Below are 24451 nucleotides of genomic sequence, written 5' to 3'. Positions count from 1 at the left end.
GGGGCTGAATGGCCTGCTCCTGCTCCTTGTTCGTATGTTTGTATAACAACAAACATTTGGGGACTTTCAGGAGGCTGTTACTGATTCAGAAATATGTGACGTGATGCATTTTGGAAAAAAGATTGAGGAGAGGCAACATAAACAAAATGGTGTAACTTTAAAGGGGACACAAGAACAGGGAGAATGGAGGGCTAGCCAGCTGAAGGCATGGCCACCAATGGTGGAGGAACGAAATCAGAGATGTGCCAAGACACCAGAACTGAAGGGGAGAGGGGGAGGTGTTTTTTTTTAAACTCATCAAGTTATGATGTTCTAGAGTGTGTTGCCTGGAAGGACGTGGGAGCAGATTTAGGAGTAACTTTCAAAAGAGAATTTGAAAATATTATAAGGGGGGAATTTTGCAGTGTCATGGGGAAAGAGCAGGGAGCTTGGGACTAATTGGATAGATCTTTCAAAAAGCCAGTATTGACATGATGGGCTGAATGGTCTCCTTCTGAGTTGTAAGATTCTATGATTTCCTGCCTATATTTTATGACAGCAACCTCTCGTAATTGTGCTGATTGGACCAGACTTGTGGAGTGCTATCACAGAGCAAACTGATTGGGCCAGGCCTGTGGAATGATACCATGGAGCAAACTGATTGGGCCAGGCCTGTGCCATGATACCGCAGAGCAAACTTGATTGGACCAGACCTGTGGAGTGATACTGCACAACAAACTGCCCCATCACTTTATGGGCCAAGTGCTGGAAAATGGGATTAGAATAGATAGGTCCTTGATGGCTGGCACAGACACAATGGGCCAAAGGGCCTGTTTCTGTGCTGTATAACTCGATGACTAATCACTCAAACCCTCCAAGGGAGTTGGAGCAGCTTTTAAAAATCAGTCTCACGATGTGGGCACTGCGAACAAGGGCAGCATTTGCTGCCTATCCCTAGTTTCTCCTGAGGAATTGGTGGTGGGCCACTTTCTTGAACCGCTGCAGGATCATGTGGTCAAGGTACTCCTGCAGTGCTGTTGGATAAGGAATTCCAGGATTTTGACCCAGTGACAATGAAGGAATAGTGACGTATGTCCAAATTGGGATGGTGTGTGAGTGTGTGTGTGTGTGAAGTGGAGAGAAACGCGGAGGTGATGAGACTGGTTAAAAAAAAAAAATCGCATTCCCAATGATTGCTGAATCAGCTCAGTGGGAGAATTTATAAAATTGCAGTTGCTCGTTAGCCAAGTGCTAGGGGCACATTTTGCTGAGGTGGGCCATGTCAGACTGAGTTAACTCAGGGCCATGATCATCATGTGGTTGCTACACAGCTGTTTTCAACTAGAATACCACTCGTCCTTACATTCCCGCACCCCCCCAACCCCCACTCTATCTTTACATTCTGCAACACGAGCAGCTGGTTTGAATCACTTCACATCTGCAAAAAATGATTTTTAGCCATTTTCTCAACAGTCTGGACGCCATAAAAGAGCTCAAGAGGGGAGAACCAGATGAGACCAGAGCAACAATACACTTTTAAATTGCAGCACACTCTGAGCAAAATAATCCAATACTCGCTAGCTGTTGCGGATTTTAATTCTGGCGCCGAGGGGCAGTACCTTCATCCTCAAAACCACTTCATGGTGCAGGAACCCCCAGTGAGAGGATTGTCCAGATCAACCTCCCAACCTTCAAACAGCCCAGTTAAAAGCAGCAGGAAAATGAGAAACAGAACCAAAGGATTTTTTATTTTTTGCTCTTTCCTTGGGTTTCATAAAGTAAAGCAATTGAGCCTGTCCGCCTATTCCAGAAGGCCCCAAATCCATGGGTAATGCAGTTTCAAGCAGCTTGCATTCATATAGCGCCTTTAATGCAGTACATCATCCCAAGGTGCTTCACAGGAGAATTATCAAACAAAATTTGACACTGAGCCACATAAGGAGATATTAGGTCAGAGCATCTTAAAAAGCAGAAAAGATATAGGTAGAGAACGAGGTTTAGGGAGGGAATTCCGGAGCTCAGGGTCCAGGCAGCTGAAGACGTGGTCACCAATAGTGGAGTAATTAAAATTAGGGATCCTCAAGAGGCCAATGCTGGAGGAGAGCAGGAAGTTTGGAGGGTTGTGGGGCTGGAGAAAGGGAGAGGGCGAGGCCATGCAGGGTTTTGATGACCAGGCTCAGAATTTTTTTTAAAAATAAAGCATTGTCAAACCAGGAGCCAATTTAGGCTTAGACCATTATTCCACTTGCCAAGGTTATTTTGACAGTACCCTCCCCTCCCCTGGTCAGTGTGGCAGACAGGAGCAGCAACATTATTGGAACACCATCAACCACAAGTCAGGCACTGACCTGGTGGACGTCCATTGACATGCCTTCAACATTGGGTCAGTATCCTAGAATTGCCCACCTAACATCATGATAGAAGCACCTGTAACCACATGAATTCCATTAGTTCATGGAGAAGGCTCACCACCACCTTCCCCAGGGAACCTCATGATAATGCAGCAAAACCCACATCCCGAGAATGACAAAAAAAAAATCCATGAATAGTGGAAGAGGCCATTCAGCCCCTTGAGCTTGCTCCGCTTTTCAATTGGATCATGGCTGATCTGCACCTCAACTCCATGTTCCCACCTTAACTCCATATCCCTACCGAACAAAAATATCTCGATCTCAGTCTTGAGCATCTCAGTTGACGCAAGCCCCCCCACCACCAACCACCCCACTCGGCATTCACAATCCTTTGGGGAGTTCCAGATTTTCACTATCCTTGGTGTTGAGCAGATTCCTGATTTCATTCTGAAATGACCCAACTCTAATTTTAAAGGTTCTGCCCGCTTGTTCTGGACTCACCTCACCAGTGGTCATCCCTCAGCTTAAGGAAGCGCAAGCAGAGAGGGAATGGGTGACCGCCAGACAGAAGGGGGCCAGGAAGGTATTGAGGGAGTCCCCCGAGTGCATCTTGCTCGCAAAGCGTTTTTTTGGCCTTGGAAAACGGTGAGTGTGACAGTTCCTCTGTGGAGGCCAACTAGAGCCAAGGCCATGGCACTGTGGGTGGTCCAGCTGCTCAGGACAGGAGGAAGAAGTGTGGAAGGGCAATAGTGGTAGGGGATTCGTTAGTGAGGGGAGGAGACAGGCACTTCTGTGGCCATAGGCATGACTCCAGGATGATATGTTGCCTCCCAGATGCCAGGGTCAAGGATGTCATGGAACGGCTGCAGGGCACTCTGAAGGGGGAGGGTGAACAGCCAGAGGTTGTGGTCCATGCTGGGACCAAAGAAATAGGAAGAAAGAGAAACGAGGTCCTGCAAGCAGACTTTAGGGAGTTAGGTAGGAAATTGAAAAGCAGGGCTTCAAAGGCAGTAATCTCCGGATTACTGCCGGTGCCACGCAGTAGTGAGTATAGGAACAGAAGGATAGAGCAGATGGATGCGTGGCTGGAATAATGGTGCAGGAGGGAGGGCTTTAGATTTCTGGGGAATTGGGATCGTTTCTGGGGGAGGTGGAACCTGTACAAGTTGGACGGGTTACATCTGAACAGGAACAGGACCAACATCCACGCGGGGAGGTTTGCTAATGCTGCTGGGGCAGATTGAAACTAAATTGGCAGGGGGATGGGATGCTGAAAAGTAGTTCAGAGGAGAGAGAAGTGGAGATGGAATTATAAGTTAAAACACTAGTAAGTCTGGAAGGCAGAGGAGACATAGGCTAGATAAGAAAGTAGTAAGTTTAGTAAGGCTAAATTGAATATATTTTAATGCAAGGAGCTTGAGGAATAAAACAGATGAGCTGAGGGCACAGATAGGCATGTGGGAGTATGATATCATAGTTATGATTGAGATTTGGCTAAAAGGGCAGCTCAACATTCCTGGTTATAGGGTATTCAGCTGAGATGGGGGGCGGGGGGAAGAGTTGCAATATTGATCAAGGAATCAATTATAGCAGTGAGGAAGGATAATATCCTGGAAGGATCATGAAATGAGGCCATGGGGTAGAAGTTTGAAACACAAAAGGGTGTGTACTATAGTCCCCAAACAGTCAGGGAGAGATAGAGGATCAAATATGCAATTACATTTCAGAGAAGTGTACGAATAAGGCAGTAAAATAGTAGGGGATTTTAACTACCCAAATATTAACTGGGATAGTTTTAGTGTGCAAGGTAGGGAGGGAGCAAAATTGCATCCAGGAGAACTCTGAGCCTGTACGTAAAAAAGCCCAACAAGGGAGGGGGCAGTTCTGGACCTAATATTTGGAAATGAGCCCAGGCAGGTGGAAGGTGTATCAGCAGGGGAGCATTTTGGAGATAATGACCATAACTCAGTTAGATTTAGGATAGTTATGGAAAAGGATAAGGTTGGGCCAGGAATACAAGTTCTAAACTGGGGAAAGGCTAAGTTTACTAAGATGAGATACAATTTGGCCCAAGTGGACTGGAAGCATCTATTTGCAGATAAAACTGTGTCAGAGCAGTGGGAAACACTTAAGGAGGAAATAGCAAGAGTACAGGGCAAATACGTTCCCGTAAAGACAAAGGGGAGGACTAAGTCTGGAGAACCCTGGATGTCAAGGGACATAAAGGTTAGGATTAAGAAAAAAAGAGAAGCTTATGGCAGAAACCGAGGGCTCAATGCAGCAGAGTCCTTACAGGAGTATAAAAAGTGCAGGGGGGGGGGGACTTCAAACAGAAATTAGGAAAGCTAAAAGAGTGCATGAGAAAGCATTGGTGGGTAGAATAAAGGAAAACCCAAAGGTGTTTTTTAAATATATAATGAGCAAGACAATAACTAGGGAAGTAGAGCCAATTAGAGGCCATAGAGGTAACATGTCTGGGGACTCGGAAGACGTGGGTATAGTCCTCAATGAATACTTTGCATCGGTCTTCACAATGGAAAAGGACGACGCAGGTATAGACATCAGGGTGGAGGGCTGTGAAATATTAGAAAAAATGAGAGCGAGAGGAGGTATGAACCGGTTTAGCGGTCTTAAAAGTGGATAAATCCGCAGGCCCAGATGAAACATATCCCAGGCTGTTGAGGGAAACAAGGGAAGAGATATCAGGGGCCCTGGCAGTAATTTTCAAATCTTCTCTGGACACAAGTGAGGCTCCAGAAGACTGCTAACGTTGTCCCATTATTAAAAAAGGGAGGAAGGGATAGACAGGAAATTACAGGCCAGTCAGTCTAACTCCCATGGTGGGGAAGTTACTAGAAAGAATTCTGAGGGACAGAATATATCTGCACATGGAGAGAGGCAGATTAATCAGGGATAGTCAACATGGATTTGGTAAGGGGAGGTCATGTTTGACAAATTTGATCAAATTTTATGAGGTGGTAATGAGGAGTGTTGATGAATTTGATGTGGTCTACATGGACTTTCGCAAGGGGCTCAGTGTTCAGTGTTGGTGTACAAGTCACCACAGCAGATGGCAGTGAGCTATTTGGCCAATTGCTATTGCCAATTCCAACCCCATCTTCCCTCAACACCCACCACTGCCCTTTGCCAGCTGGAGTCTCTTGGAGAGCTGACTCTGTGGGGCCTGGCTGACTTCGTCCAGTGGCACTGAAGTCTACGCAATGCTGGCCTTTGTGCCTGATGAGACAGCAGAGTTCCAGTTCTGCCCAGAACTAGAACCGGTCAGGCAGCTGCACTTACTCAGAGGACGACATAGAGGGGAGCATTTAGGAACATTGGAAATAGGAGCTGGAGTAGGCCATTCGAGCCTGCTCCACCCTTCAAACAGATCATGGCTGATCATCTAGCTCTTACGCCATTTTCTCCATATCCCTTGATGCCATTTGAAATCTATCAATTTCCATCTTGAACATGCTCAATGATTGAATGTCCACAGCCCTTTGGGTAAAGAATTCCAAAGGTTCACCACCCTCAGTCTTAAACGGCCTGCCCCTTATTCTGCGGCTGTGTCTCCTGGTTCTAGACTCACCAGCCAGGGGAAACATCCAATCCACATCTACCCTGTCACACCCTGTAAGAATTTTGTAAGTTTCAATGAGATCACCTCTCATTCTTCTAAACTCTAGAGAATACAGGCCCAGTCTCCTCAATTTCTCCTAACACAATCCCAGGGATTAGTATGGTGATCCTCCATTGCACTCACTCTAGAGCAAGTATATCCTTCCCAAGATAAGGAGATCAAAACTGTACACACTACAAGGCTCTATACAATTGCAGCAAGACATCTTTATTCCTGCACTCAAATTCCCCTGCAATGAAGGCCAACGTACCATTTACCTTCCTAATTGCTTGCTGCACCTGCATGCTAGCTTTTAGTGACTCATGGACAAGGAAACCCAGGTCCCTTTGGATGTCAACACTTCCCAACCTCTCACCATTTAAGGAATACTCTGCCATTCTGCTTTTTCTACCAAAGTGAATAACTTCAGACTTATTCACATTATATTCCATCTGCCATGTTCTTGCCCATTTATTTAGCCTGTCTAAATCCTCTTGAAGCCTCCTTGCATCCTCCTCACAACTCACATCCCCACCTAGTTGCGTGTCATCAGGAAATTTGTAAATATTACATTTGGTCCTCACATCCAAATATTTATACGGATTCTGAACGGTTGTGGCCCAAGCACTGATCCTTGCAGTACCCCACTAGTAACAGCCGGCCATTCTAAAAACTACCCGTTTAATCCTAATCAGTGTATTATCCCCCAACCCATGTGCTCGAATTTTGTTTATGAACCTCCTGTGTGGGACCTTATCAAGAGCCTTCTGAAAATCCAAACACACCACATCCAGTAGCTCTCCTTTAACTGTGCTACTAGTAACATCCTCAAAAAACTCCAACAAGATTGTCAAACATGATTTCCCTTTCATAAGCCCATGTTGACTCTGCCCAATCATAACATTTTCCAAGTGTCCAGTTATCATATCCTTTATAATAGATTCCTCTCTCCCTCATTTCTTAATAAGTGAGGTTACATTGGCAACTTTCCAGTCTGCCGGAACCTTGCCAGAATCTGCAGAATTTTGAAAGATAACCACCCATGCATCCACTCTCTCTCCACCTCCTTCAACATGCTGAGATGCAGCTCATCTGGTACTGGGGACTGACCAACCTTTAACCAATTAATTTTGAGTACTCTTTATTAATATTAATTTTTTTCAGTTCCTCATTTTCACTACTCCCTTGGTTCCCTAGTATTTCTGGGAGAATTTCTGTATCTTTCTCCGTGAAGACAGACACTAGGCAATTGTTTAGTATCTCTGCCATTTCCCTATTCTCCATTATAAATTCTCCTGTCTCCACCCGTAATGGACATTTGTCCCAGCTAATCTTTTCCTTTTCACACACCGAAAGAAGCTTTTACAGTCCGCCTTCATGTTTCTCGCTAGCTTGCATTCATATTCTCTTTTCCCTTTCTTAATCAGTTTCTTGGTCCTCCTTTGCTAGATTCTAAATTTCTCCCAATCCTTGGGTTTACCACTTTTTCTGGCATCCTTATAAACCACTTTCTTTGATCTAATGCAATCTTTAACTTCTGTTGTTAGCCACATTTCTGAACATAGCAAGGCAATGGGAGATCAGGTTAGTTTACATGCACCTAAACAATTCACCAACAGTTTCATACAATTTAATTCATTCTCAGGATGTGTCTCACTGGCAAGGCTGACATTAACTGCCCACAGCTAGTTGCCCTGAGAAGGTGGTGATGAGTCATCATCTTCAACAGCATCTGTGTCCTGAATGTGCTCCTACTTTCCTGATAGGTAGGGAGTTCCAGGATCTTAAAACTGCATTAATCCATTTATGGGGATTTCAGTGAGGTGATAACCCTCCCTAATCAGATAATGAATTCCTTTAGAAATCTTCACACCGATTACCCATTAAATCTGCATACCTGAGGTGTTGAATAGAGATGTTCTCTCAATGTTGGTCAGGGGATAAATATTCACCAGGGCACCTGCGCCTCTTCAAAATAGCAGCCGTAAGATCTTTACACACAGAAGGAAGATGGGGCATCAGTTTAACGTCTCATCCGAAAGACAGTGCCTCCAAAAGTGTGGCGTGGCACTCCCTCGGCACTGCCCCTCCTACGGCACGGCGCTCCCTTGGCACTGCGGCACTCCCTCAGTACTGGCACTGAGAGTCTCAATTTAGATTTTGTGCTCAAGTGACTCAGGTGAGAGAAGCACCTTATGTAAAATATCTGGAGGAGCCAGTGAGGAGCTTTATAAATTCAAACATGGGGTTTGTGCATTGAAGAGCAAAAGAACCATCCACAGACAAGCAACTCCATAAACTTTTCATATTACCTGCAGACGATCCATGCAGCAATGGAGAGAATTTCTGCTGTGCTGTCACTAGATGGCTGGTGCCTACAGCAGCAATACTTTCGAATGACAAAATACACACATTTCACACAAAAATAATCCATTTATTTAATAAATTATGATATCTGATAAATTGCATTGTTTAAAAATTGAACCAAATTTCTTGGGCCTCAATGTGTTGTGGGATCTGAATGCACTTCCTAAGAATTTAAACTCGACACAATCCAGTAGCAGCAGTTGCTGCAGACTGGGAGAGCAAGAGAGAGAAATGGGGGGAGAGAGAGAGAGAGAGAGAGAGAGAGAGAGAAAGAGAGAGGAGGCAGAGATTGGAAGGCTCCAGTGGGAGAATTCCTCAGGGTGGAAGGACTTGCAGTTTGAGATTTGTACCTGTCCAATATTAGCAAGGGAAGGCCACCTCTAAGTAATGGCCCAAAGTGCTTGAAATACAATGAAATGCTTTGAAGTGTAGGTAAAATGGGGAAGCCATGTTGTGCAGAGCAAGATTCCTCAAAGGTTAACGTGATGAATGGACAGATGATGCTTACTGGTAGTGCTGTTTGAGGGAGTAACATTGGCCATATTGGGCCTCAGTTTAAAAGGCGACACCTCCAAGGGTGCAGCATTCCCCCATTGCTGTAGTAAACTCGCAGCCCAGATTAGAAGCTTCAGTCCAGAGTGGGACTTGCTGCTCTCCAGTTCATAGCTTTTGGTGAATGGAAAAATCAGTTGATTTTGCATGACAAACACAAACTGTTTAAAATATCCCCGCTTTCCATTTCTTCCCTGGAAACTCTGCTCTGAAGAAATCCAGACAAGGATATTAATTTGTTGACACTGCTTCTCAGCATCCTGTTAATCAATGCTTTCCTTGATCATTGGATTCATCCACTTGGCGGAAAGAAGGTTCCAGGTCATTGTTGAAGCTGCCATTCAGGAATAAAGTCCAATGCAGCTCTGCTCCCTCTATGCTGTGCTTCAGGTTTGTTTCATATTACACCCAGTGCCCTGGAGCTGGGTACCATTCTTTTCCCTTTACCTCTCTCGCTCTCCCTCCACGACACCCCCACCTCGCACACAGGGTCAGTTAGCTTCACCTCAGGGCCAGACTGTACACCTGATAAATCTCATCGGGGAAGTTATCCTGCTTCTCCTCCACCAACACTTGGAGTCCTGCCAGCCGCACGATGGCACGCAGGGAGGCCAGGTCCCGGCAGACACTGCTGTCCACCTCATCCTCAATCACCCCCTCCTGGCTCACATTGTCTTTCACGCAGATGATTCCATTCGGCCGAAGACCCTTTTGGCATCTTTTGAGGAACTGGGTGAGATGGGCGTCAGTCAGGTGCCCTGAAACAATCCCAAGAGAGGCTCAGTGACTCCTTAATGGAAACTACAGCAGGCTGTCAAAACTGTGGCACATGATTCATGCCTTGGCCTACATTCATAGAATTGCAAAAATTACAACACACAAGGTGGTCATTCTGCCCTTGCACTAGTTCTGGTTCTTTGAAAGAGCTTTCCAATTAGTTCCACTCCCACTTATTCTTTTCCTACAGCATGGCAAACTTTTCTTTTTCAAGTATTTATCCAATTCCCTTTTGAAAGTTCCTATTGAATCTGCTTCCACCATCCTTTCAGGTAGCACATTCCATATCACAACAACTCGCTGCATTAAAAATAAAATTCTCCTCACTGCATCAAAAAAAAATCTCATCTCCCCCTCTGGCTCTTTTGTCAATTCTCTTCAATCTGGTTACCAACCCTCCTGCCATTGGAAAGAGTTTCTCCTTATTTACTCTATCAAAACCCTTCATACCTTCTATTAAATCTCCCCTTTAACCTTCTCTGCTCTAAGGAGAACAATCCTAGCTTCCAGTCTCTCCAAATAACCAAAGTCGCTCATCCCTGATACCATCTACTAAATCTCCTCTGCCCCTTCTCCTCGACCTTGACATCCTTCCTAAAGTGTGGTGCCCAGAATCAGACATCATGCTCCAGTTGAGATCTAACCAGTGATTTATAAAGATTTATTTTAACCTCTCCTGCTTTGTATTCTATGTCTCTGTTTATAAATCATGCTAATTGCCTATTTTAACTGGCAGCAGAGCAATAGGAAAAGGTCTCTTCTAAGTGAGCAATCCAAGCTGAAAATTGTGCCCAGCTCTGTTGATAAGTTCACTGATAATTTCACTCTCCATTGTGCTAGAGAGCCATTCAAAACAATAGTGCCCCAAACGGTGAGCTCAGCCTTGTGGTAGGGGTGGGTGGTGGATGGTAAGAACAATCTGGGCACATAACTGTCCTCAGGATTACTGGGCTGGCAGGATGGCAACTCGGGTTCAAGCTGCCCCTCACTATCCCTGCAGGAAACTGCACCAAAATAGGCACCGGTTGGTGTGAGCCTGCAATGCTACTCAATAAAACGTCAATCTAGTGTCATGTTGTGCTCGCAGCGGGGGGTGCTGCTGCTGTTAGTATCCCAACACCTGGGGTGGGCGACGGAGCTGCTGGTATCCAGCATGATTCAGCATCCAAGGATAGGAGTGAATTTCAGAGGGTAGAAGGTCCCCCGACAGTTAACTGTTGTTCAATTTTGGAGGTGTCACCGCTGATTGATGCCCGGTGTGTAATGGAGCTGTCACAGCGACACCGACTGGTGGGGTAGCACCACTTGATGCACTGATTAAAGCAGAGGCTCATTACAGACTGGCTGCTTTCTCATCTGTCAGACAAGCAGTAACACTGCTTAGAGATCATTTAATTTCAGAGAGTAAATATCATTTGATTCTGGCCTCAGTTGTACAAGGTAAATATGCACAACCCAGAGCAGCTCCATTTTCAGTCTGCATTCAGTACATAGCCCAGAGCGGTTGGATTCCCAGTGTGCATTGCTCTCAGCTGGAATGATGGGAAGGAGGTTGGAATTGGCCTCAGGGCCAATGGGAATTGGGGACAATCAGCTGGTGTCCCCATTCCTGATCTCTAACCAATGACCTGCTGCTAGACTGACGTGTGGGAGCACAAACATTAGCATGACCAGTTGGGCTGAATGGCTGTTTCTGTGCTGTTCACTTGATGTAATTCTTTAACTGGGTGAGTGAATACTAACTGAGAATAGGACCAGACCTGATTATTTAAAGTGATAGGCAGAACCAAAGGCATTATGGGAAAAAATGTTTTTATGCAACAAGTGGTTAGAATCTGGAATGCACTGTCTGAAAGGGTGGTCAACTGTGTCTTGCTACAGGGAATTAGATAAGCATCTGAAGGGAAATAAATATGCATATCCATTGGAAAGGGCAGAGACTGGGACTAGCTAAACTGCACTTGCAGGGAGCTGGCATGGACCCAATGGGCAGAATGGCCTTCTTCTGTGCATAACCATTCTATGATCTTCTCAAAGTCAACTAAATCATTAATACAGTTCTCACCATTAATACAGGGCACTATACATGGATGACTGGTACAACAGGGTAACACTAACTGTACTTTAATATACACTGTAGGTCATTATTAAAAATCATCACCTTTGTTACTGCAAATTGTAACCCCACACCAGTTATGGGGGATGAAAGTACTAAAGCTAATGTAATTGGATCTTAAAGTAATGCTATTTCCTTGAGTAGTCGTGCTTCAAGTGCTCCTTAAGGAGGGATGAACTGGTGAGTAAACACAGCTGTTTCTGCATGAATAACACAGAGCACTAAGACATAATGATTGAATTTTGAAATTGTCACTGAAGTAAACGGTTAATGGTTTTCAATGCGGTGCTGATATAAGCTATGGCCCATTTTAAATGTGGGTGTTTCGGATGGTGGGGTTTGTACAATGTTAGGCTCACACAATGAACACTGAGTGACTTGAGATATCAGTGCCTGTGAGATGTACCTTAGCGAGAGCAAGAGTCTCAGGTTGGGGAAAAGAGATAGAATTTCTACAGAGTACGTTAAAAATCTTACACCTGTGCTTACTACTTGCTCTGAATTCCTATGCCCAGATTTACAATGCAAACCGTCTCTGTAAACTTCTAACGCAGTCACCCTTCAGTTTTACAGTTGCACTATCTATCCTGCAAAGAAATTTCCCTGCTGCAACCAGCTGTTTCTCTCCTTAAACTGCCTTAATGCTTTGCTGTTTAAACATCAAGGTGAAAAGCATTACATGAAAATAAAGACAGAAAGAAGAACTTTAAAATGGGCACCGAATTATACCTGTTACCAGTTATCTCCAACCTTCTAACCCGGATTTCACCTGAGGGCTACACTTGGCCTTGAGTTCCTCTGTGGACAACTTGATTTCTTGAAATCAGTGAAATATTATATAATCTTATGCCTGCATGTACTTCCCATCAATTTGTTCCATTAAAAATGCGGACACACGTTATAAATTCTGTATCTGCATTTATAATGGAAATTTCCCATGTAAACATGTCACACTTTTAATACACGCTTCCACGAGTGCAGGAGTTGCAGTGCAACCACTGGCGGGAGGGTGTAATACAGAGTGATACATTTACATGGACAATTACTATTATCAATATGGATGCACAAATGAAAGAATATAATGCAGTCTTCGTTTTAAAATGAAGACTGCATTATATTTTCACACCCTAGCCCCCGATTCCCTACCCTCTGACCCTGCTCCACCTTAAGCCTGCACTGGGTTTCAATACTTATGTGCAGGGCCACAGGAGATTGACTAACATTAGTGCCTTACCTATCACCCACTGGATCCAGATAACATCATATCGCTGGGGCTGTGGGATGAAGTCCTGCAGACCGCAGCAGTAGTAGTTGCCCACACGATTGCCTTCCTCCCCCAGGTGGGCCTTAGCCTTGGCTAAGAAGCCCTCCGTCACATCCACCATGTCGACAACTTTAAACAGAGGCAGCAGCAGTCGTTTGGTGATCCTGCCAATTCCAGCACCGCAGTCCAGTGCGCAGCCCACCCCTGCTTTCCCGGAGCCTTCCTGTTGAGAACAAAAGGTGACACAAAAGTGTTGCAGGAAAGCACAGACACTCTCCAGTGCTATGGTAAAATTAGGTTTCTATTGGTTACTGGGGGAGTACCAAAGTTCAGTCACTTCCCAATAACAGGAGACCATGGCCCTAGAACTGGGTGATAATCCCATTTACAGCTGGATTAATTAAGATGCCCCTGGTTATCACACTTAAACACGTCAAGAATTAATTTTTAATGGAATGGGATGGAGGAAAGAAACAATTCTGTTCTATTTGTTGTAAATATCTAGTCCATAATCCATGTTTCAAAATATAACTTTCAGTTTTAGGAATCAAAGTTTTAACTGAAGAAAATGGAGACATCTGGTTGAGAATCTGGTGAAAACAACTCTGATGTAAATGCAACTCAAACAAACCTAGGTTTATTACACTTAAAACATAGCCTATCAGGTCAGAGATATTAGTGAGGGAAAAAAATCTTAAACAATAAATGATCCACCACTAAGCTTGTAAAGGAGCCGGGGAGTCTGGAAAGTGGCCAATTACATCCATTAGAAATATAAATTATTCCTATGGGGTGCAGAATCAAAGAGCTGTGCTGAAGGTAAAATAATTTGTTTGCATTTCTGTTTGGATCATCCCCAAAATGCCACATTGCCATAGAGATAGTGATTCAGGGTGGAGCCTTGGGTAGAGGTTCTTTTATTTTAATTTATCTGTGTTTGCTGACAGAAGTAGGCAGTTCAGTTTGGGTTTTGTGAGGGAAAAGCAGCAGGAAAGATTTGCTCTAGTTTACGGCTAGTGGAAGAAATCTGCAGTGGTGCTCACAGAGCCTTGTGGCAGAAAACAGTCAGCTTGAATAGTTAGCTTGGAAAGAATTGTACAGAAGCTGTGGAAGTAGATTGGGAAAGAGCAGTCTTTGTATGTCCAAGCCAGGATAGGAAGCTGAAGAGTCCCCAGTCGCAAGATCTTTAAAAACAAATTGGAGGGTCGCTTAGCCAAAAGCTAATGGGAGGATCCTCATAACATCTTACCTTGGAGTAAAGCTGGAACACTGAAGAGAATTAAAGTGAATTCTGAAGGGCTGTGGCATACCTCTGGGTTAGTTCCAGGAAAAGTAAATGAACCTTCAAGATTTCATAAGATAAGAACTCTTGGGGAAGGGGGAAGTAAAAAGTAGAACTGAGTTCATAGCATTACTCTTCATAATCTATAGAGTTAATAGCACTTACTTTGTTTAATTATGTTTGATATATAATAGTTTGTTTTTGTTTGGAAACATGAAATATTGTGTCGTAGTTCTATCGGTTCACTGTGGGGTGTTTGGGTTTCTTCTTTAAACGTTAACGGTCCCTAAAAGAATCGTAACTCATTAGAATTCTATTCTAAGAGAGAATTTGGATCATTACCTGAAGAGGAAGAATTTGCAGGGCTTTGGAGTAAAGGCAGGAGAGCAGCACTAGGTGAAATACTCTTGCAGAGAAAGTGAGCTCAGGCAACAGGCCAAATGGCCTCCTTCTGTGCTATGGCTCTATATGATTAGGTTGACCAATTGCACTGATTCAAAGAAGATTTTACATTTGTACTTACGAAGACGAATTTTAGTGGAAATTTGAAGTGTAACCTAGCCACTGCAATTTCCCAACTGTGCCCAAAGTGGTCATGACCCAATGTGTCAGCCTGCCCCCCGCCGCCCACCCCTTCACAGGCCCTGCCATTCTTCTACGGGGTGGGGGGGGGGGGGCTGCAAATTAAACGCACACCTGTCAGCCAGTCATTCTGCTAGAACTGCACATGTTGAGTCATGAAAGCCAAAACCCTTTTTGGGGGCAGAGTTGAATAAATGCTCAAAAGAACTAGCAATAAATAGGAATACAAATAATGAAAGAGGCTCACCCCAACAAATCTCTGTAGAAACCTCTTGGAAGAGTTGATGTCAATGCTGGAGATGTGCCCGTACCCACCCAGCATGCCATCCACTGTCGGCGGGATATTCTTCCAGTATTTCTTGGCTTTGGAGTAGAACCCGTCTTCATCACCAATCAGCTCCTCAGTCATGGCACACAAACCCAGTCTGTTTGGGAGAATGGAGGTAGAATTAGAGGTCGGCTACATGGGGAGGGGAGAAACAAGAATTAAATCCCAGATGTACAGTGTAACAATAGAAATTTACTTGTTAGAAGATTACCCACAGAGAAAGCTCAGTCAATAGCCCAGAGTTAGCAGAATTGCCTAGAATTTACAGCACAGAAACAGGTCATGCATTCCAACAGGTCTGCGTAGGTGTTAATCTTCCACATGAGCTTCCTCCCACTCTATCAGCAGTGACCAGATGACAACAAGCTTGAATTTTAAGAGCCTACAGACTGGAAGAAGAGGGAAAGTGGAGATTCAGCTTGGAGACACTGGGTAGGAATGAGTTGCGCAGTCTTTAAGGTTCAGGAACGAATTGTTCCAGCCACACACGGGAATATGAATTGAGAAGGATCTCAATCTGGGAAACTGGGAATTGGAACCAGCTTACTCCACAGATTGCAAATGAAAAACATCTTAAGTATAACAGCAGAGTCATTCTGTGTGGTCCAGAACAGTAAATAGCTGTGCGAGAACATCTCTCAATGATACCACCACCAGTACTGTATCCCAGTGTTATACAGTGATAGACCCGTCCCCACCAGTACTGTACCCGTGTTATACAGTGACAGACCCGTCCCCTTCAGTACTGTACCCATGTTATAGTGATAGACCTGTCCCCACCAGTACTGTACCCCAGTGTTATACAGTGGTAGACCTGTCCCCACCAGTACTGTACCCCAGTGTTATACAGTGATAGACCTGTCCCCACCAGTACTGTATCCCAGTGTTATACAGTGACAGACCTGTCCCCACCAGTACTGTATCCCAGTGTTACACAGTGACAGACCTGTCCCCACCAGTACTGCACCCGTGTTATAGTGATAGACCCGTCCCCACCAGTACTGTACCCGTGTTATACAGTGACAGACCCGTCCCCTTCAGTACTGTACTCATGTTATAGTGATAGACCTGTCCCCACCAGTACTGTACCCCAGTGTTATAGTGATAGACCTGTCCCCACCAGTACTGTATCCCAGTGTTATACAGTGACAGACCTGTCCCCACCAGTACTGCACCCGTGTTATACAGTGACAGACCTGTCCCCACCAGTACTGTATCCCAGTGTTGTACAGTGACAGACCTGTCCCCACCAGTACTGCACCCGTGTTATACAGTGATAGACCCATCCCCACCAGTACTGTATCCATGTTATACAGTGACAGACCTGTCCCCACCAGTACTGTATCCCAGTGTTGTACAGTGACAGACCTGTCCCCACCAGTACTGCACCCGTGTTATACAGTGATAGACCCGTCCCCACCAGTACTGTACCCCAGTGTTATACACTGACAGACCTGCTGTTATGACACAGCAGTTGGTAAAACTGAGTTATTTAAAAACCCCATAGGGAAACTTTAAACAACTGTCATAACCTATATTTTCAAGTGGTATGTTTGAGATGCAACTCTAAATTCAGGAATCAGACCACCAGTTCTCGAGAGGTTTTTATATCAAACTACATGAGACATTTATTAATTTACACAAGTTAAGTATATACACATGGCTACAAATTACTACTTCCATAACTTTTAACAAATTCCCAAATTAATCTCCATTAAGGCAACAACAACCCACAGACTTTAATCAGACACCAGGCAAAGCATTTTCACTGTACAAATTCAAAATGAGGATCCTTTCACTTTGGTTCCTTTGCAGACACAGTCATAGGTTTACAGGCTTTGATCTTACATTGCCTCTGCGCTGCACACACAAAACTGCTATCTGTTATACCTAGCACATCTCATTGAATGTAAATTCTCATTGTATCACCAGCCCCATTGAACTCCACCTCTTCTAACAATAAAACCCCTTTCATTGTACCAATTTTATTAGCAATATAAACATTGCTAGGTCTCTGCTAGCTAGGTGCCAGATTTCACTCCCCTTCTTGAATGCTTTATTCAACAAAATGCAAATGCACTCTACCTCTCTTACATCTCAAAACTAGTACACATCAAAGCACCCAGGCTAGCTGGCTTTAATCCAATGAAGACACACCCACAGACTAAACCGCTAAAAAAAATAATTTCCAACATTGTATACATTAATAACTTCATGATACCTACCCCCATCAGGACTGTACTCCAGTGTTATACAGTGACAGACCTGTCCCCACCTGTACTGTACTCCGGTGTTATACAGTGACAGACCTGTCCCCACCTGTACTGTACTCCGGTGTTATACAGTGACAGACCTGTCCCCACCTGTACTGTACTCCGGTGTTATACAGTGACAGACCTGTCCCCACCTGTACTGTACTCCGGTGTTATACAGTGACAGACCTGTCCCCACCTGTACTGTACTCCGGTGTTATACAGTGACAGACCTGTCCCCACCTGTACTGTACTCCGGTGTTATACAGTGACAGACCTGTCCCCACCTGTACTGTACTCCGGTGTTATACAGTGACAGACCTGTCCCCACCTGTACTGTACTCCAGTGTTATACAGTGACAGACCTGTCCCCACCTGTACTGTACTCCGGTGTTATACAGTGACAGACCTGTCCCCACCTGTACTGTACTCCGGTGTTATACAGTGACAGACCTGTCCCCACCTGTACTGTACTCCGGTGTTATACAGTGACAGACCTGTCCCCACCTGTACTGTACTCCGGTGTTATACAGTGACAGACCTGTCCCCACCTGTACTGTACTCCGGTGTTATACAGTGACAGACCTGTCCCCACCTGTACTGTACTCCAGTGTTATACAGTGACAGACCTGTCCCCACCTGTACTGTACTCCGGTGTTATACAGTGACAGACCTGTCCCCACCTGTACTGTACTCCGGTGTTATACAGTGACAGACCTGTCCCCACCTGTACTGTACTCCGGTGTTATACAGTGACAGACCTGTCCCCACCTGTACTGTACTCCGGTGTTATACAGTGACAGACCTGTAACCACCAATCCTGTACCCATTAGTGATAGATCTAACTGCATGTGATGTGAGTGCAGCGCAGCAAGCCAGTTACTGAATGCACTGGATTCAGGCTGATGAGGCAGTGTCAACCGGAGCCTCTTAAAACTTTCAATCAACTGGCATAAATATCTAGTTGCTGTTCTTACTATGTTGGAGTGGCACTGTCACACTGCAGCTTGGCGTGTCAGCTTCAGCTCTGTCTGGTGAGGTCTAGAGAACTGACACGGTTGTTAATTGCCAATTTTAATAAGACTATTTTAATTTTTGCAAAGAGGCAGAATAATTTTGCTCCAGTAAAGCATGGGTCAGTTTCCTGCATTCTGTTGCAAGTATATCAAGTAGAGAAGCTGATCCCACTTCTCAGCTGCCACACGAGGGTGAGGAACAGGAGAATTGTTCAGACACTGATTGAGCAGTGGATCAGTACTCCCTCTACTGCTCTGTCATTACTCTTGACCTCAGTCCACTGCAGGGCATGGGAGCTACAATCTGCATGGGAGTGTGCTATGAAGCTTTGAGCATCAGTCAGAAACCTGAAATCCAGCCTCTCATTAATGTGCATGGATCTTAAACTGCAATTGTTAGAAATTGGCCACCAATGAGGCAACTGTGCCAAGAACGAGCTTGCACTTATACCGTGTGTTTCACATCCTTCGGACATTCCAAAGCGTTTTACAGCTAATAAATTATTTTGAAGTGTAATCACTGTTTGTAGGGTAGGAAACACAGCAGCCAATTTGTACACAGCAGGCTGATATTGACCAGGTAATCGGTTCTAGGTGCTGGCTGAAGGATAGATTTTGGCCCAGGACACAAGGAAGAAATCCTCTGTTCTTCAAATAGTGCCATGGGATCTTTTACATCCACCTGAATGAGTAGACAGGGTCTCAGTTTACCATCTCGTCCAGCAGACACTCCGACTGTGCAGCACTCCCTCAGTACAGCACTGGAAGTGTCAGCCTAGATTATGCAACTGAAGCTTCTAGAATGGGACTTGAACCCACAATCCTCTGATTCGGAGGGGAAGTTTCCTGGTGCACAGAGTTCAAACAGAATAGGCTAGCGAGATAAGAGTTAAACACAACAAAGGAAAACTGCCTGTGTTTTGTGTAGGGTGAAGTTTGGATATCCCTGACCTTCAATCAGGTTACCAGGGTGGGCAGACACAGATACAGTTCAATAAGGAAACTGTGAAACTAGACATTGCTGAAGGAAACATTCCTGAAGTGGTAACATTCCACTTGGAATATACAGGAGCTTCCAGTTTGGAAGTACAGCAGACAGCAGCAACAAAACCACAGAGGGCCGTAAACGGCAGAGAATTCTCGGTTTGACGTGGTGCGCCAGCCTTCGTCTTGTAAGACGATGGTTAGTGCTGTGGTGGTTGACTCTATTAAGCATCGCCTGGTGGGGCTCAGGAGCCCCACTCTTACATGGCAGTCTCTGCCCAATTACTGCAGAGGGAGACAATGGGCTGAGAAGATGCACAGTTCGCTGGCCTCTTTTCTCTGGGCCCTCTTCTCGGCCAGCTGAACTTTTCGTTTCTGCTCACCTCTTCCAAACAGTCAGCCTCCAGAGGTCATAGCCGTCAGCGACCGGAAGAAAACATTTGCAGAAAATTTATTTCTGTCAAGGGCCAACCGGTCAGTTCCTCTGTCACAAATTGCTGTTGAAACAGAATCAATTATTTGAAAGGGGAACTGGAGAGCTGCTAACCGAGGAACATTAAAGGCTCCAAGGACCAAAGAGCAGTTCAGCAAGGAGGTTGCAGTGAAATGTCCATTTAGTGGTCTGATTCCGCTTTAGGCTTCAAATATGAGAATGATAAGAGAGAAGGGAAATTTAAAATTAGATAAATCTGCACATTCTCAGGCTGTACTATATCCATCGCACAGACCGTACTGAAGTGATCCCAGTGTGGGCTGCTGGAGAAGCTCAGTCAGAGGTTGAGAAGTTAAGAGGGTCTCAGCTGGAAAAATAGAATGAAATGGATCAAGGGTTTTTTTGGACTGGGATCAGTGATGATGGGACAGACAGAATCCGCCAGTGACTGGGACGCGGTCACCTCTCGGAATAGTCTGACTGTTTCAACAGCTGTGGGACTGAGACAGGTGGTGAAGAGTCCCCCACTGAGCTGCAGCGCAGGAATTCCACAGCTATATCAGGGAAAATCTCCTCTCAGCGTCAGCCCAACATCTTGCTCGGCCTCAGAGAGAAGGGGCTGAATGGAATACCTTCAGGCTCTGGGTCTTCTCACATTCGGAGAGCTAAATCTCTCAGCTCCTGTTGCAGTCAACATCCTTTAAAGAACGGTTTTATACTCAGCTGTCTGGTCACTCTGGAGGGGGGAGCTACACGTGAAAAACATAAGAAATAGAAGTGGCAATAGGACATTCAGCCCCACGAGCCTGCTTCACCATTCAATAAGATCACAGTCATCTTGTACATCAATTTCACTTCAACACGCTATTCCTAACTGGGTTGCAGGGGCACCCAGACTCAACCTAGTCACTCAGCACATTCTGCTGAGGGGCTGGAGACTGAAGGATGCGTGCAGGGTGAGGGAAAACAGAGGATCTGGGGTGGGGGAACTGGGCCAGGGAGGCAGCGGGGGAAAGGAACTTGGGAGGGAGGGGTGGAGTTCCGGGGGCTGTGGGCTTCAGGGGGGCAGATGGAGGGGATGGGGGGAGTTTTTTGGGGGGGGGGGGGGACAGGATGTGAGGGAGGTTCTGGGGGGATGGGATGGGTTGGGGAGGGAGGTTGCAGGTTTCGGGGGGGGAGACGGAATGTGAGGGATGCTCTGGGGAATGGGGATTTTGGGGGGGGTGATTTTGGAGGGAGGCAAGCTCTGGGGGGGACAGGGGAGGATGGGTTGTGGGTAGGGGTGAGAGTTTCCGAGGGTGGCTGGGTTTCAGGGTGGGGAGGGAGAGAAGAGAGGGTGAGAGAGATTCTGGGGGAGACGCGGGGGGGGGGGGGGGGGGGGGGGGGGGGGGTAGCGAGGAGGGGGAGGGGGGAGTTCAGGCGGTTGGGGGGAGTTGGGAGGGTGGGTTCTGGGAGACAGGGATTTTGGGGAGAGGTGGGTGGGGGGAGGGGATTTTGGGGGGGTGGGGAGTGGGAGACGGATTCTGGGGGGGGGGGGGGTTTGGCCGGGGGGAGGGGGTTTTGCGGGGGGGAGGGGGGAGGGGTAGCGAGGGGGGGGGAGGGGTAGCGAGGGGGGGGGGAGGGGTAGCGAGGGGGGGGGAGGGGTAGCGAGGGGGGGGGAGGGGTAGCGAGGGGGGGGGAGGGGTAGCGAGGGGGGGGGGAGTTCAGGCGGTTGGGGAGAGTTGGGAGGGTGGGTTCTGGGAGACAGGGATTTTGGGGAGAGGCGGATGGGGGGAGGGGATTTTGGGGGGGGTGGGGAGTGGGAGACGGATTCTGGGGGGGGGTTTGGCGGGGAGGGGGTTTTGCGGGGGGGAGGGGTAGCGAGGGGGGGGGAGGGGTAGCGAGGGGGGGGGGAGGGGTAGCGAGGGGGGGGAGGGGTAGCGAGGGGGGGAGGGGTAGCGAGGGGGAGGGGGGAGTTCAGGCGGTTGGGGAGAGTTGGGAGGGTGGGTTCTGGGAGACAGGGATTTTGGGGAGAGGCGGGTGGGGGGAGGGGATTTTGGGGGGGGTGGGGATTTTGGGGGGGTGGGGAGTGGGAGACGGATTCTGGGGGGGGGTTTGGCGGGGAGGGGGTTTTGCGGGGGGGAGGGGTAGCGAGGGGGGGGGGGGGAGTTCAGGCGGTTGGGGAGAGTTGGGAGGGTGGGTTCTGGCAGACAGGGATTTTGGGGAGAGGCGGATGGGGGGAGGGGATTTTGGGGGGGGTGGGGAGTGGGAGACGGATTCTGGGGGGGCGGTTTGGCTGGGGGGGAGATTTTGGAGGGAGACAAGTTCTGGGGGGATGGGTTGTGGGTGGGGGGGGTGAGAGTTTCCGAGGGTGGCCGGGTTTCGGGGTGGGGAAGGTCATTTTGTGGGGTGGGGGGGGCAAGAGAGAGAGATTCTGGGGGAGACGGGGGGTTTTTTTGGGGGGAGGGAGCGGGGGTTGGGTTCTGGGGGTGGGGGGGGCGCCACCGTCGGCCCTCCCTCATTTACTGACCGGCTCCGGTCAGAAGCTTCTCCTTTGCGGCCTCGCTGCTTTATTGAAATGTGGAGCCGCGGGCGGGCGCCCTCACGGGGACTCACTGACCTGCTGCTGAGACACTGTAAAGACCGCTGAATCCCACACTCCGCTCAGCTCGAACTGACGGCGGCCGGAGCCCCGCCCACCCAGTGACATCCGCACGGCCCCGCCCACCCAGTGACATCCGCACGGCCCCGCCCACCCAGTGACATCCGCACGGCCACGCCCACCCGGTTGCTAATGGAGACGCGTCTTTATGACGTCACCAGCGTTGACGGTCCGGGCTTCAGAAGACGCGATGACGTCACGACGAAAGCCAGCGGCCACTGCTCGGAGCGATAATCGACTACGGGAGGCATCATCGCCACCTTCTCTCCCCACCCTCCCCTCCTTTCTCTCCCACAAGCTCCGTGAGGAGGCAGCAAAGAAGCTACAAAGCGAGTGACGCCAGATAAGAGGCAGGGCAAGAAGGTGGATCCAGTATAAGGGCAAATGTGAACTTATCCACTTTGGCTGGAATAATGAGTTAGTCTCATTGAAACACTGAGAGGCTGTTAGGGGGGAGGGGGGGGGTGTAAATCTCAGGTAAAGGCGTGCCATTTTGGACTAAAATGAGGAAACGTCTTCAGTTAAAGAATGGTGAATCTTTGGAATTCTCTACCCCAGAGAGCAGTGGTTGCTCAGCCATCGAGTACATTCAAGATAGAGGTCGTTAGATATTTAAACACAACGGGAATCGAGGGATATGAGAAGAAAATAGAGTTGAGGCAGATGATCAGTTGTGTTCTGTCGAATGGTGTGGAACAGGTGTGAGGTGTCACCCTATTATGTTTAATCATGTGATTAAGGTTTTTGGATTTTTTGTCTCCCCTCCCCCACACTGCTGACGCTGTCCTTGCTCCAATGTCACCCTTAGCACGATTTGCTGGTCCACGAGCTGAGTTTTGACCCACTCCCCATTCAGCCCTTTTGTTCAGTATATGTGAATCTCCCCTCCAGAGTGACCAGACAGCTGAGTATAAAACCGTTCTTTAGAGGGTGTTGACTGCAACAGGAGCTGAGAGATTTAGCTCTCCGAAGGTGAGAAGTCCCATAGTCTGAAGGTATCCCATCCAGCCCCTTCTCTTTGACGCTGAGAAAGATGTTGGGCTGACGCTGAGAGGAGATTTTCCCTGATATAGCTGTGGAATTCCTGCACTGCAGCTCAGTGGGAGGCTCTTCACCACCTGTCTCAGTCCCACAGTTGTTGAAACAGTCAGACTATTCAGAGAGGTGGCCATGTCCCAGTCGTTGGCAGATTTTGTCTGTCCTATCATCACACTGATCCCAGTCCAAAAAAACCCTTGACCCTTTTCATTCTGTTGTTTCCAGCTGAGACCCTCAACTTCTCAACCTCTGACTGAACTTCTCCAGCAGCCCACACTAGGATCACTTCATTATGGTCTGTGCGAAGGATATAGTACAGTCTGAGAATGTACAGACTTATCCCTCATCTATACAGATACTGGACCTCATTCCTCAAAAGAAAAAAACCTTTACCGTATTTTTACAGCATCTTTCACAGCTTCACAATGTCCTAAAGTGCCTCATGGTCAAAGAACTTTTTGAAGTGTAGTCACTGTTGTAATGTCGGAAATGTGGCAGCCAATCTGCGCACAGCAAGATCCCACAAGCAGCAATGTGATAATGAGCAGAAAAATATTTATAAAGTACTTGGATATGCACTTGAACTGCTGTTACCCACAGCTCAGCTGGAAGGTGGGATTAGGCTGAATTGCTCTTTTGGCCAGCACAGTCATGAAGGGCCAAATGGCCCTCTTCTGTGCTGTAAATTTCTATGATTTTAGCTAAGGTGGCAAATACTAGAGTTCAAAGCAGTGCCACCCTCATGTTTAAATAGCCTGCTCGAGGCTTACACATCCACAACATCTCTGCCCTCCTCTAATTCTGGCCTCTTGCATGATCCCCGTTTCCTTTACTCCACCATTGGCGGCTGTGTCTTCAGCTGCCTGGGCC

At 47.0% G+C, this 24451-nt stretch overlaps 1 protein-coding gene across 3 annotated transcripts; it reads right to left on the bottom strand.

Moving 5' to 3' along the window:
* Window positions 1–8362: 8362 nt before the first annotated feature.
* On the bottom strand, window positions 8363–22615 carry ntmt1 (N-terminal Xaa-Pro-Lys N-methyltransferase 1). 3 transcript variants are annotated; one of them, XM_078535077.1, is made up of 5 exons: window positions 22502–22565; window positions 19853–19966; window positions 15137–15349; window positions 12996–13248; window positions 8363–9626 (listed from the first exon to the last, which is right to left on the bottom strand). In XM_078535077.1, exons 3-5 carry the CDS (start codon window positions 15296–15298, stop codon window positions 9370–9372), a joined length of 672 nt encoding a protein of 223 aa, XP_078391203.1. In that variant the 5' UTR covers window positions 15299–15349; window positions 19853–19966; window positions 22502–22565; the 3' UTR covers window positions 8363–9369. The 3 variants fall into 3 exon arrangements, with proteins under 3 accessions (XP_078391203.1, XP_078391202.1, XP_078391204.1); XM_078535076.1 differs by lacking the exon at window positions 19853–19966 and having other exon boundaries at window positions 22502–22615; XM_078535078.1 differs by lacking the exons at window positions 19853–19966; window positions 22502–22565 and adding an exon at window positions 14275–14393 and having other exon boundaries at window positions 15137–15239.
* Between the last annotated feature and the right edge of the window lie 1836 nt (window positions 22616–24451).

This window comes from Cetorhinus maximus, unplaced genomic scaffold, assembly GCF_964194155.1.
Source record: "Cetorhinus maximus unplaced genomic scaffold, sCetMax3.hap1.1 HAP1_SCAFFOLD_253, whole genome shotgun sequence".
Classification (NCBI taxonomy): domain Eukaryota; kingdom Metazoa; phylum Chordata; class Chondrichthyes; order Lamniformes; family Cetorhinidae; genus Cetorhinus; species Cetorhinus maximus.
The sequence above is the reverse complement of the archived record's forward strand: the minus strand, read 5'-3'. Positions and strand labels throughout refer to the sequence as shown.

What these genes read in the sequence shown, in the direction of transcription:
- ntmt1 (XM_078535076.1), bottom strand. Translation starts at nt 22,591, where the DNA reads ATGTCACTGGGTGGGCGGGGCTCCGGCCGCCGTCAGTTCGAGCTGAGC. An exon ending in TTACAGTGTCTCAGCAGCAG is followed by an intron (nt 15,350 to 22,501) that starts GTCAGTGAGTCC and finishes CTCCCCATGTAG; the next exon opens with CCGACCTCTAATTCTACCTC. An exon ending in CTGGATCCAGTGGGTGATAG is followed by an intron (nt 9,627 to 12,995) that starts GTAAGGCACTAA and finishes GGATTGTTTCAG; the next exon opens with GGCACCTGACTGACGCCCAT.